At 41.1% G+C, this 14271-nt stretch overlaps 1 protein-coding gene across 13 annotated transcripts in view; it reads right to left on the bottom strand.

Annotated features, from left to right (window-relative positions):
* PLEKHA7 (pleckstrin homology domain containing A7) overlaps positions 1–14271 on the bottom strand; it is a 149869-nt gene that overhangs the window by 101899 nt on the left and 33699 nt on the right. The window contains exons 1-2 of one of the 13 annotated variants that reach the window (XM_083838626.1): positions 9300–11462; positions 7803–7839 (exon numbers count right to left, since the gene is read on the bottom strand). The exons of 11 other annotated variants lie outside the window; for them this stretch is intronic. In XM_083838626.1, the coding sequence (XP_083694752.1) occupies positions 7803–7839; positions 9300–9330 (68 nt within the window). In that variant the 5' untranslated portion in view covers positions 9331–11462. Of the gene's footprint in view, positions 1–7802; positions 7840–9299; positions 11463–14271 lie in introns of those variants that run through there. One more of the 13 variants, XM_083838627.1, reaches the window with a different exon arrangement.

The following is a 14271-nucleotide window of genomic DNA, read 5'->3' on the forward strand; positions in this document are numbered from 1 at the left end:
GATGTGAGAGCCTGGAGCAGTTACGCAGGGCTCAGCTTTCAGCTGCCTCTGCACCACTCACATTGCTGAGAATCACAGAACCACAGAATCATTAAGGTTGGAAAAGACCTCCAAGATCATCTGGTCCCACCATCACCGTGCTACTAATGTCACTAAAACCATGTCCCTAAGGACAAGGCAGGCTGCCAACGCACTCCTCTCTGCGACCACGCCGCCTGGTGTAAGAGGTGGAATTCCATAAAGCAGGACTAAAGAGGACCTTGAAGCATAGTGTCCAAAATGTAAGGAATTCATTTCCATCAAGGCTTTGTCCTGTCAGCCATGAATTCCCAATCGCTCTCCATTGCTACCCCTGACAGCAAATACAGGAAGAAAGCACGCACTAGAGCTGAGAGGTATAAACTGCAATCTTGATCTAGATTTCAGAAAACCAACACGTGTTTCTTTACTGCTAAGCAAGAGCTCAGGAGGAAGCTAAACAACTCTTCACTGTGGCCAAAGGTTCCCAACTGATTCAGGAGCGACTACGCACGGCTGGCACCCTGCCTGTCAGAGACAGAGCCCTGACCTGCAGAATTACCACGGCGAATCCCCGGCTGCAAACCCACAACCACCGGCAGGTTGCTGCATCGCCAGGTCCCCTGTCCTCAACCAGACCATCCTGCCCTGCAGCTGGCTCGATGAGTCCACAGCTGCTCGCAGAACGAGCGAGGAAAATGCCTCTTGCTGACAATAAAACATCTGGATGTCTTCTGGGGCAGAAGGGGAGTATCTGGGCTGGAAGTGAACCTAGTGCAATTCATGAAACCTCACAGACACAAATCCATTGACGGTGACGGAGACAGGAGAGGGTACGTACCCTCCTTATGACCCTGCCTTCCTCTCCAACAGCAGCTCCAGCTGAACCAACAGCCACAAGTAACCTGCAACTGGAAACTAATTTCCAACTTTAACCTGATTGTTACCAACAGACGGAGGTGCGCAGACCTCACGCTGTACCTGTGCACATGAACAGCTCCTACTGCGTGTCTCGGAAGTCTGACCTACCTCCTGGTGACTCATTAAGCTCTGGGAGGATGCTCTCATCCCCACTGCCAGCAGGAAGGGCTGTCCTCCATCACCGGGATCACCCCTTATCCTCCCCGCGACCTTTACTCCGGGTACAGAGCAAACACCATCTGGCCACACAGCCTTGCTGGTTACCAGCCATCCATCACCTGCCAGCAGAGCAGAACAGACAGACTGCTGTTGCTGGAAAGCAAGGGGTTCAGGGCCAAGGCACAGCTGCAGCAGCAGGCACCAGTGACACAGCATTTCATCAGTCGAGTCTGTTCAGCCTGGCTTTGGAAGGAGGTGGCTGAAGGACTCGGCACCGCTTCCCCCAGCACTGCAGCGCACACAGAGCCCAAGGGCTGCCGCCTGCAATGCGCCGCGGGAGCGCAGGTCGGGTATAGCAGCCTGGCACAGAAAGGCTGCAGCACTCGCGCGCCTGAAAGCCAGGGCTATCTGCGCTGCAAGGCTGAGAATCCGTGCCAGCACTGTGGCTGGCCAGAAAAAGGGGAGAGAATTCCAAAACAAATCAAGCAAAAATGAACAAAAACCCCTAAAGCAGCCCAAACCAAACCAGAACCCCACCCCGTTCCTTGCAGAACTTCACCAAAATTGACCGATCTGTGCAAGACTTCCAAACAGCTCTGGGTGGCAACGATTTGTAAGACATGTACCAGGTACTGACCATCTTCAAATACCACTTGGGAGTGAGCATTCCATTTTCTGGGTACTGCATTTAAAAAAGAAGAGTATAAATCCTGCGTGCTGTAGATTCAGCAGGTATTCCACATTTCTGTTCAAAGAGAGTTACAGAATCAAATTCCATTCTCTTGCTGCATGAAATAATTCCTGATTCTTTCATCACAAATAACTCTTCTAAATAACAACAACATTAAAACAAACCCATTTCTGAAGGCATTATTATATACACATATACATAAATAAATAAATAAACAAACCAGCACCTGAAATGGGATTCTTACATAAAAATAAGTTATACTGGATCGAGATGAAAACTTACCTCCAGGTGACATTAAAATATTGAACAGAAAACAAGGAAAATAATTGAATAAAAAAATGAGTCAGAAAGAAACTTTAAAGGAATAAATTTCTAATAAAAGCTAACAGGAAATGTAATATTTAACCGAGTATGGATGCATGCAAATTGCATTGAAGTGATTAAATAAATACAGTCACCAGGAACATATGTAGAAGCCAGAACGCCGATATTACAACAGCTTTTAAAATAACTTGTCATTTAGAAGACAGCCCTTGGTTTCTCTCTCCCATGACCCAAATGAATTTTAATTTATTTGAGCTACCAGAATGTAGTAAGTTTGTCTCTCCAACAGCTACAACTCTCATTAATACAAACTAAACAGACGCCTACTTAATGGCATCCAAACGTTGCTTTGCTACCCCTGCACGAAGCTGCAGAGTATCTGCTGGAGCTCTCCCAGGACTGCAAATAAGGCAGGCCGAGTCTTTGGGCATCAGGGTAAATCAGACAAAGTCCTGTAAACCAGAGAACTGTCACATAGCATCCTTTTTATCTGCAAGGAATTTTATGGTAACAGCCCAGGTAAATTCGTATCTATACGGATGACCTATTCATAATTCTTACCAACAAATCAACTGTGGCTAATGCCTTGACAATCGTTCAAATGAAATAGCAGCTTATTGAAAAGTCTTACAGAGACAAATGAAACACTGGTGTTTCGCTTCAAAGTCTGCAGTTTCTTTAATTTGGCATGGCTCAAAAGTGTAAGAGTAAAAAGAAACCGTAGGGTGTACAAACTCCTGAGGTCAGGGTGATAAATGAAAGCACTTCCAAAATAAGCTCTCCTAATTAAGGCGTCTAAGCCAGAGCTGGCTTGCATTCAGTTAATATCACTGTTACAAGTAATCTGAAATATTCTCGATAAACTATTTTTAGTATTGACTCCAGCATATTAAAATCGGTTCAAGGTCGTTATGGAATGAAAAAAAAATAAAGGTCAGACATGGGATGGATAGCAAATTCATCACTAAACCCGCAAAAAAAAATTTGAGAACTCTATATTTAAATCAGTTCAAGGTTAAATGTTTGTTTGTAACCATTGTCTTAATGCATTATAATCTGAGCAGTAAAAAAGAAAGAAACCAAACATATCGTTCGGTTCTTGCACTACGTCCACGGAGTTCTACTTATTTGTCCCTACAGGCACACCTGGACTGCTAAAGGCAGGGTGGGTGCCTTTTGGTTATACGACAGAAATGCTGTATAAGAAGTTTTAATAAAGCTTTTGTCACCCCAGCTTCCTTGAAGAAATATTTCATTTGCTTAATTAGACAGATGGTGCTTTTTACTGTACTTATATTTATTCAATACGCTCAAGAATTTTAATTTGCTTAGCCTAACTTTTTTATTTGCTAGGTCAATTCATGTGCCTCTAAATGGCAATTGGGCACTACAGACTGAACAAGATAAATCTATTCCATTCTCTGAAATTCAAATATTCATACTAGTCTTTTTAAACATTCAGCTGTTTAAACGCCCCATTCTGTATTGGTGTAAAAACTTATTTCATTTATTTAACTTTGGCATACGTCACTTTGATATCAGGAAAAAAATAATGCTAAGGAATCCTTTTAATTCAGTTATGCTATTTTTGTTTCCATTATTATACACTACCTTGAAACGGAAGAAATTAAGCTCAAGCATGAAATCATACAACGTACAATACACATTTTAATCACAGTCAGGCTGTTAAGGACCGAATGGGCTGCACAGAACTCTGCAAGAACTGGGATTTACGGAAAGCCAAACAATGAAATACCTCCAGGCACCCTAACTTCCAAACTTGGATGGCAGTGTGCAAAAGAAGAAAGGCACATGCTTTCCGAGGACACAAAATGCAGTTCTATGCAAAATAAAGCACACAGCCAGGACGTCCCTTAAACCATACACTGACATACATACACAAATAAAATAATTGATTATATTTTGATCATCTTCTCAAGCCTGTGAAATTATTCATGCTTACAATACCTCGGTAACCTCAGATGCTTCACCAAAAAAGCTTTATTTTCCTTCTTAAAAACTACAAGGATAAAAATGCAAAAGTAGACTCAAACCTGGATAATAACATCTCTGACTTACCACTGTAAGAAATAGCTAGATATTTTCTGAGATAGGGCATGATTTCATTCATAACTCAGCTTCTGATTGCTAGAGCAACCTAATTACTTCAGAAGGCATTACAAATACTTCCAATCTTCATCCCTCCTAATAAAATCTATTTAAACACTTTTGAAATAATGACAATATTTATTCACTTTGATAAGAATTAATCATCGATTTGAAGGCAAAGTCCACAATAACGAAGAAACGATCCTACCCTTCGCATCGGGGTCCTTCACAAATGTGGAATGTAAGCACAGGGAGAGACTGGATGCTAACAGTATGTGCCAGGAGTGTCCAGCACTCATCGCCATAATTATTTCAGATAACAGCACTCAACTTCCAGGCAGGTATTCTAATCACAAAACAAACTTTGAAAAACGTGGTACTAAATCAACACCGTGCTTTTAAAGTTACAGCATGGAAAAGCCCAAAGAGTTAGCTAGAGATCAGTACAAACCCCATACATTATCTGAGGCATTCGGTACACAAAACGCAGGAAAAAATAGAGGGTTTCAAACAAAGCATTACAATCTATTTGCAAGGGCTGAACACCAATACATACCTGAGATAATATTTTTGCATAGCAGTGTTTACAGACCATCAGCTTCAGTCAGCCATTAACCATTCTCATGATTAAGCCCGAAGCATTCAAAAGTATTCAAAAGTGAAGCACGGTCATTAAAAAGGACCATGCTTCCTCTCTCCCCATTTGCTGAAAAATTCATTAACGCCACCGCTGCCCTCCCTCTGCCTAGGGAAGAAAGAAAGGGGAGGGACGAAGCCCAGAGCAGAGACTGCCCAACTCACTGCAGTCGCTATTTCCCCCCAACAGGCCAGCTGCACGCAGACAGAGGACTAAAGGTGCTTTGGTTCTGTAGGTTAAGAGAAACGAAAGGTAATCAGCTCACATGATGTAACCGACATAAATTTGTACATTTCATGTTAGCTGATTTTGCACTGACGGTAGAACCACTCACTGCTGGAGATCCACTTTCTGTTTCAAGCTAAAGGAAATTAATTTCAATACCAAAGAAACTATAATCAAGATGTTATGTCCCAGATAGTTCTCAACCCCAGGAAACGGATGTTTTAATAGAGTTTCATTATTTGGATTTGTTACGTTAGGCCTTGTTCACACTTTTCTCACGGCGATGACAGCAGCTTTGCAAAATTACATTTGCAAACGATCGCTTTCTGGGTTTCATCCCATCTAGAACGAGTTAATCATCTTGTTATGCAAAGCCAAATTAAATATCATCTTTGAAGAAAATATCCCTCCTCGGATCAATTCCTCTAAGCAGAGCAGAAACAGTTATTGCAGGCATGATTTTAATGCGTGTTCTTCTGAAACTGGAGCACTTGGGGATGGGTGGGTTGAATCCGTAAATTTCTCCTCAGACATGAATTCAAAATCGCTTCAATTTTGCAAGATATTCAATTTGTTGAAAGAGCCTTGACATGTCCCATTGACTCCTACTTTAAAGTAACTAAATTATCAGGAGTTGTTACGCTTTGTTTCAAAACTGCCTTCAGGACTGGTCCGATCACTTCAACCTGCTCCTAAGTTTTCTGGAACAAACTTCCTCACAGACCAACCAAAAAACTCACCCTAACTGCTCTTGGTAGCCAAGTCTCAACAACACCTGGCATTAAGATAATTATCTAGCATTTCATGCTAATTGAAGTAGGCCACGCTGCTTCTATTAAATTTGCCTTAAAGCTCTTCCTACTACAGCCAGCTGCAAGAAAAGTTGTGCCTTTTTTCTCCAAAAAGTTGTTCGTGTAATATTATACGTTATGCAGCCCACTTTCTCTGAGAGACTCAACACGCACTCTGCCAGTTCCAACATAGTGCGGAAGATGGGTTTAGGATGAATTCAGCTATGCTGCAGGTGCAGAGCACAGCCTCTGTGCAAGTGCCGCTGTTCCTGGCAGCACAAGCGCCGTACTTACCGTGTGCGGGAGGTGAAGCGGGCAGGGGCCCGCATGGTATAAATTTTTTCAGTATAAAATTGAAAGAGGTCTGTCTTTATAGCATAAGCATATATTTGCTACAGTTACATACAGTTTATTTTTTTAAATAAAAGTGTTTTGACTGCAATAAAATGTGATGTAAATAATAAAAGGCGAAACTACCATGCTCTTTTTCTTAAGGGAAACGTTAAAAAATCTGGAGAACTGCAAGGCTTCTGTTTCCCTTCCAGGTCACCAAATATACATGGTGAGAAACTAAACTTTTCTCTAAGCTTTTATTTTACTCATCATTGCAGGATCAAAAACTTCAAAGTTTGGAAATACTCCCATTACTTCTTATTTACCTAATAAATGAGATATGCAAATCCATGCAAAGAAGCGGTTCCAGGAGTAAACGCTACACAAGTGGCTCCATTAACACCGACCAGACGACGGGATCTAGGAAAGCTACAGTCCATCATAGCTCAACACTTGTTTTTACTTACTTTACATTTCATTGCAGGTGCTCATGAAGTTTACAAACTAATACCGATCTCTGCTTAGTATGAACTATTTTAAGCTGGAATCATCATGTTAATTAGTCAACAGTACCTTATTTTTGCTTTGAAATAAAATTTACATAATGTTACATCAGCAAACATGTCCCAGACAGTCCTTCCTAGGGGTGCATTAAAAATAGAAACAAGCACACAAAGGGCTTAGAGCAACATCAGAAAGAAGCTGCTCTATCTTGGCTGCACGGTGCTGACAAACTCTCGCTCTTCTACTTTATACAAAAGTCTCACTGATTACCTGCATGACCTGACACCAGTTCCCACATTGTTTTTTCCCACAAACTGCACGAGGTGGAAGAGGACGAATTTTTTCCTGTGGTGCCCCAGCTACATGTGACTGCTGAAATCCTGGTTTCCCATCCTTCCAGCCACTTTTCAGAACCTGCCGTAGATGCTTTCTCCACACTGAGCTATCAGAAAAATCAATTCCCACAAGCCCTGACTACAAGGAATTTTTTTTTTCCTATAGGAACTTTTCATCAATACACCTGCCAAGAGATGTTTTTTAGATTGCCCTATCCAATTATTTTAGATATTCAAGCAACCACTTCCCATCCTTGAGGCTCCCAGCTCTCCCTGTCACAACCTTCCCACCCTGGTCAATCACTCATTTTTGTTCTGCTCCCTTTTCAGACATTCCTTGTCATCTCCACGATAATTTCTTTGCTGCTGCTTCTGTCCCTGACACCTTCAGAACTTGGGATCCATTTACCACACGAAGTCTGCTCATCATATTCAGGCATTTGCAAAAAAACAAAGTTGTTTTGCTGTGTGTTTGTTTGTTTAATATGTAAGACTAAGAAATCCTGGCCCTGCCTAATGGAAGCATTTCTTCTCAACTGGCCTAGAAGTTTGTATTTTTACCATTCTTCAAAAATCATAATCATCTCATTACCTAGAAGTACACATTGTTTTAACGTCAATTTTTAATTCTAAAAGGGAATGGTTGATAAATATACTACCAAAATCACACAGAGCAGGACCACCCCCGCCTCAAACAAGTGAGCACTCTTTTCCCCCCGCATTTAAATTCAACAAATTAAAGATCTCAAACTTACTTCAAGGCTCCTCTATTACACTTCAGTGGTTTTCTCACTTAAAAAGGGGGAAAGGGAGATAGATTAGTCTTCAAACTAGGACGATGAAAAAAGCAATACAACTGCATCAGCTTTTATGCTTTATAAGTTAATAGAAGGGAACATTAAACTATGGCATCTGTGATACTGATGTCCCCTAAAAAGAAAGGAACAAGATCATATATAAGATGCATGTGACGATTTGTGGACCTGTCTTCCAATTTGGCTGTGTCATCCAGAAAAGAATGTACAAAAAGAAGGAAGCACCAACAAGCTAAACTGCTTTTCTGCATAGAGAAAAACCTTGAAGCCACATGAAGCCTCGTGAAAAGCTTGCATAAGTTTTATGCTTTTGGCAAAGGAAGAAAAATTATGCAAGAAACTCAAAATTATAATGGCTCTAGAAGTACTTAAAAACAAACGAAAAACCTCCAGAGGACTTCTCTAGACCCAAGGTAACGTTTCCCACACACATGGTAAACATTTGGTGCTATAGAGAAATTACAGATGGAATACCAGAGACCCTGTAATCTATTACTCTCTAAGATCCTACAAAAGACTTGAAATTTTGATTTATTCCCGAGTCAGTTTTGTTAAAAACATCCTAAAGACAAAATCATTCCCAGTTTATTTTTGTTCCAACAAACAAATTTTGCCATCTAACATAGAGAGAACCACTGTAATCCCATTAAAGGAGCTTCCAAGTGGTTGTTCAGATTAAACATACGTCATAAACTTCACATCATAAATGATGGGTTATTTTATATGATTTTTCCTTCTGCATTGCAGGCTAAAAGCAGCATAATGGATCCAGAATGCTACAGAAGGTGTCCTATGCTTTTTTCTTCTAAATTTCAGAAGAAAAGTATACTGCAGGCTTCACAGGATATCTTTAAAAAAAAAAAATCACCAAAAGTGCAGAAATCCAAACACCAGAGCTGCCCAGATTCACTTTCACATTTTACCTTGTATTTTCCAAATGCTGGTGCTTGAAATATTTTTAAAGATTTTTTTTTAATTAATTTAATTATCCAAGATATGCTCTTAATTCTGTAGGCATACTCAAAGAAACTTAAAAGGAGCTTCACCAGTCTTGTCTTAAAACTGCTTAAATAATGAATGAGAACCGCATGGTAGAAGCAGCTACTTGTAATACATTTCCTCATGATGGCAGCACAAACCATTCTGATCAAGTGTTAAGTGACAATACGCATTGCTATTCGTACAAAACAGTGAGATCCCAGCTGCTCTGGAGCGAGCCATCGCTGCTGTTCATTTTTCCCCCCTTCACATTAGCATTCCTACACTACTTCACAGTCTTCTTATTTGGTTCCCAGAGTTTCATAGGAGAACTATACTACTTCACACGTATAATTTTTCAAGAAGTACCACACTAATGAGTATTTAGACAAGTGATATATAATTTTATATATAATAATAATTTTATATATAATAATAAAATAATAATTATGCACCTACCCCATACGCTCAGATTGCGTATCATTTCCATACTCCATACATTTTGAAAAGATGATGACAACTGCAGAATCTACGCGGTGGCCTGAGTCCCTGAGTTGAGGCTTCACTCAAGATCTATGAAATTCTTGCAAAGAACAATTTTCCAAGAAGTTTTGTTTGTTCTTAGTGTTCTTCTCATCCCCTTTACAAAGACGACAATACCATGGCTTCAAAGACTCCACAGTTTTCTTAGAAGGAACAGTAATTTTAAAACTGCCAGGACAGCTATAAGGATTGTGAAAGTCTTACTTCGTATATTTCTGGCCTTTCACAGTGTATAAATGACAAAAATCTACAACAAAGCCAGTTGTACTATTTTATAAGCTATGAAATCAACAAGTTCAAAATCTGCATAGATTTCAGTTTATAAGTAAGTTGTATCAATTAAGTCTATACTGATTAACAGCAGGTTTGAGATTAAAAGGATCACCATGCTTGGAAAAACTTGGTTTAAAGGCTCCCACGAGTGCATTCACACTTTTCAGACTGTGCTGCAATTGAGGCATTGCTGCAGCCAGCACCTCCGAACGCTCATTGCCTTACTCCTGGAAAGGCCAACGTCCCCCTCCGAACAGCCACTGCAACTGCCCACGTACCTGTTCTTTGGTCCAGTCCCATCAAAATCATCTTAGTTTTTGAAAACTATGCTGGAGAGCATAAGGTAGGCCAGCCCACTGACAGACCAGGTTAGGAAGAGACCACATAATGCCTCTATGCTGGCAGACCCACAGGGACAGTTAACTCTCAGCGGAGAGCAGACAGGCGAGCAAGGAGTGCCAAAAGTCCGAGTGCAATGCCGTCACAACCTCCTGCTCAACTGCAAGAGTTTTGTCCCTGTACATGGCCTTTAAAAACGCACTAAGCCCTTCACTCTTTTCTCTTCGAGAACACCTACACAGAATTGAAACATCAGAAGTGCATCTTTATTTATTTCTTATTCACTTCATGTTCCATGCTTCAATTTACCTAAGAACCTTATCGATTTGCAGTTTTACACCATCTCCTATTAGTCAACCGCTGCTTAAAGGAAGAAATCTTGAGATTCCATCAAAGTGAAGATAAACTGCCACTTGCCCTTTTCCTAGATGTTAGCGAAGACTGAAAGAACAAACATCCAGAAGGAAAGGGGAAAAAGAAAACAACAACAACAACACTGGTTTTGATAAAACAGAAGCTGCAAGAAACATAAATGAAGGTTTTCAACCCAAAAAATGCAGAACAGATATGCTAGAAGGTTAACGTGCAGTATGTTTTGGCATACTGCATGCACTGTGCATGCCTTGGCAGTCCCAGTGACACGGTGCTTCTGGACAGAGCAAAGAAACGTGCATGCACACCAACACCAGCCAAAAGCAGCAGCAAAGGTTTTCTGGATGTAGTTAAACTTTTCTTAACCACGTCTTGGCAATTCTACCTCCGCTAAGGTAAGAAGGATGGTTAACAACAATTTTCTCAAATCTTCTCAAATCAGACTCAGATTACACTGAATGGAAAGACTGACCCTATCTTAATTTGAGGGTTTACAATAAGAAGATTAAAACAAACCAGCAGCATCCTTGTTTTTAAGCAATATACTCGCTGCATAGCAAACAGACACTTACCACATCAAAGACAAAGTAGCTGCAAAGTCAAAGCCCATCTCCTGAACGTTTATGGTTTCTAACAGAATTATTATTCCTCCAGAAACCTCACATTTTCTTCCTCCCCGTACACCTAGCCTGGCCAAGACAGAAACAGGGCTTTACCACATTTCCTCTGCTAGCAGGGTTTTTCAATGAGCAGCACAGGCTAGGAACAGCTGGAGCTCCAGAGAAGGATTGCCTCATTACAAGCAGCCAGAATCAGAACAGGGTAGAGGAAAAAATCAAGCTCTTCATCTAAAAGAAAATTTACTAGGTTTAAAACTGTTACATACATTTGTGTGTATTACTATGTAACAATGACAATGTAATAGTAAGAGTCCTGCAGTTTGTTGTTCTTTTAAGTACTGTTTGGTTTAAGAAACATGATGAGGTCAGCTGAGGTTATATAAAATAATTACCCAGAAGCTATTAGAAACCATGACTTCCACCATTTTCAACAAAGCAATTCTTCAAACATATAATGAAATAGTCATGGCCATGTTGAGATAGAAAAGCCTAAAATCAACTTAAAAGAAGCAGAAGTAACTGCACGACGGCTTGTCTATTCGGGGGGGGGCGGGGGGGGGGGGAATCTGATAAAAAGGCGAACTGGGCAAGACAAACTTTCATTCCCAAGTTATTTTTCACTCCAGTCTTGTATCCCGCTGTTACAGATTAGCAGATTTTTTTTATTTTTTTTTAATAGAGGTGGAAGTGTGTAATTAATATAGCACAAAGAAATTTTGTTACTTATCGAACAAAGAGTTCCGTATGAAGGACGTAATTCAAACGCAACTTTAAGTAAAAGAAATGTACAGGCTTAAAAAGCAAGGGAAATACAACATTCAAAATTAGATCCAAAGCATGAGCTAACAACTGAACTAGATAAATGCAGAGACGATACCTAATGTACATCCAACAATACGCTGCTCTGTAAGCAGCAGGCACCCTAGCATTGGACATAGAAGTGAAAAAGACAAAACTCAATGCCAGTGTACATCATGACAGGTACTTCCAGAAAAGACAAGGAAATATTTTAAAGAGTCTTCAAGTCTTGCTGAAACACAGTTGATCGGGTATATCATGTGCCATTCTAGATCATCCAGATTTAGAAAATGTCAAACAGGAGCACGTAAAAAGAAGGACTTGGCGTATCTGGTGTGACCCCGAGTGGCTGTCGGGGAATACGGCCAGGCACCGCATCGCCCCGACGTCCCCACGCAGACGTGGCCATGCTGCCGGGGCCGAGAACCGCTGCCTCCGGCCGGTGCTGCGCTACACCAGCTGGGCCTTGGTCGACCCACTGCACGCGGAAGACAAGCGTTAACACGCACCTCGTTCAGCCCCTTATTTTGTAGGGTGTAGGGCTGCTCTGTTTGAAAACAAACTGACCAACACAAATACCAGAGGAGGGAAAGTTGCCTACATCACACAGCAGGGATGGCAGGAGACCAACAGATGCTAGATTGCCACGAGTCGGTACAAGCCAGCACTTGGAAATGAAGAAATTTTGGGAATGCTGTTCTAACACAATCCGGTAGGTACAGGAAAATAGAAACAAACAAACACTCTCACCCTTCCAAGGGAAAACAAAACAAGACAGATGCCAGTTAATCAGTCCACGAGGGAGTTTAAATGATGTGGTGAAAATCAGAGAGCTCGACTGAGTCAGTAGGTGCTTGCAGACACCAGCCTCTTGTCTGCAAATACTAGAAACAAAAGCTAACTCATGTAGTTACTCGTATTTCATAACACCACTCACGCAAAGAATTCATGACTGTTCATTAAGAATATAAATATTTTGGATCCTCTTATATCTCTGAAGCCACAAAACTTCTCAAAATGCGCAAACACCTACTTGCGGACCTGCGAGCGCGCGCTTCAGCAAGTGAAATCCACGCAGCTGCAGTATTATGGGACTGGTAAGTGCAGAGAGAGAAATCCAGCTGCAATTTTAGCGGTTTTGAACCAACAGCCATCAGATAAGCCAGACAGTCGGTCGTGGCTTTGCTTCCAGCACAACGAGCCAGCACTGCTGTCTTGCTGCATAACCAGTAGTAGAAACTAGTCCATCCGAAGGCAGAGGGCACAGTGCTTAAGTAACATTTTGCTGAATAAATATCAGCATAAGAAGTGAGGAGAAATAAAAGAAATGCGCGATGCACGGTACCTATGCTGAGTGTAAGTAGGTTAGATACTGCAAAAATTCGCAACACCAGAAATGCAGACAGGCAAAAATCAGCAAGCAGAATGAAGAAAAACTCTGAATTTCTCTCATTTGAAAAGACGGAACCAAAGCTTTAGCATTGTCATATACTAAGATTACAGATTAACCCAGTTTGCATTACATGCCACTATTACAATCACAGAACAGAAACACTAAAAATGTCCCAGTATTCAGGTGGGGGCAGCCTAGACTACTCCCCCAGAAGTTAGTCTCAGTATAAGATCTTGTTTATTTTCCACTCCCCTGACCTTTCTGTGTGAGCACCACCATCCCACGTACCCGCCACGGTCAGCAGAGAATGACAGAAGTCCCGTAAGCGCCTTCCCAGCTGTTAGACCTCAGGCAGCCAGCACCGTAACAAAATGAACAGACAACCCATGAGAAGAAGCGACTGGATCCAACTTTTACTGGAAAAGTGATAATGTTCATTTACTTCAGGCACCTCAGTTAAAATAGCTTTAGCAGAAATAGATCAAAACTAGGATATTTTTTTTCCTGAGTTCTGGTTATATTAATCAAAACTACTCAAAGCAGGAACACCACGTAACCGCACTGCAACCTTAGATGCAGCAGCAGCAGCATCCTATTTAACCAGCGTACACAAGCAAGCTCAGGCAGGATAAAAGCTTAAGTGAAAGGGGGAAATATTTTTATTTTAAAAGTCTTTCATTAGTACATAACCATACTTCATTCTGCAAAATCTGTATCCTTTTGTTGAAAAGTTGCCTTCAGTACAAGTTTAAATACACTGCTGTGCCTGTACCCTGGTTAAAAAAAATGCCGACCTGTCGGAACACAGGAATCTTAAGAATCACATGCAGGAGCGTGAACCTATTTCACTTCATGCAGAAACCCAGCTAGAGCCATTCCTCCGCTTGGTAGAGGAGCCAAGGGATGACAAAAAAAGTTCAATGTCCTTTCTAACTTTTCCATTGCAGCTTATCTCGTGTCTGTCTTTGCATTGTCTAAGTGAGCCAGTACAATCCCTATCCGGGATCTGAAAAGGCTCAAGAAATGGCATAATCGTTTCTGAAATGAAGTCAATTCCAAGATTTGAATTAAACCCTAAGAGACAGAGCAAAAA

The sequence above is a fragment of the Anser anser genome, assembly GCF_964211835.1.
Source record: "Anser anser genome assembly, chromosome: 5".
Lineage (NCBI taxonomy): Eukaryota > Metazoa > Chordata > Aves > Anseriformes > Anatidae > Anser > Anser anser.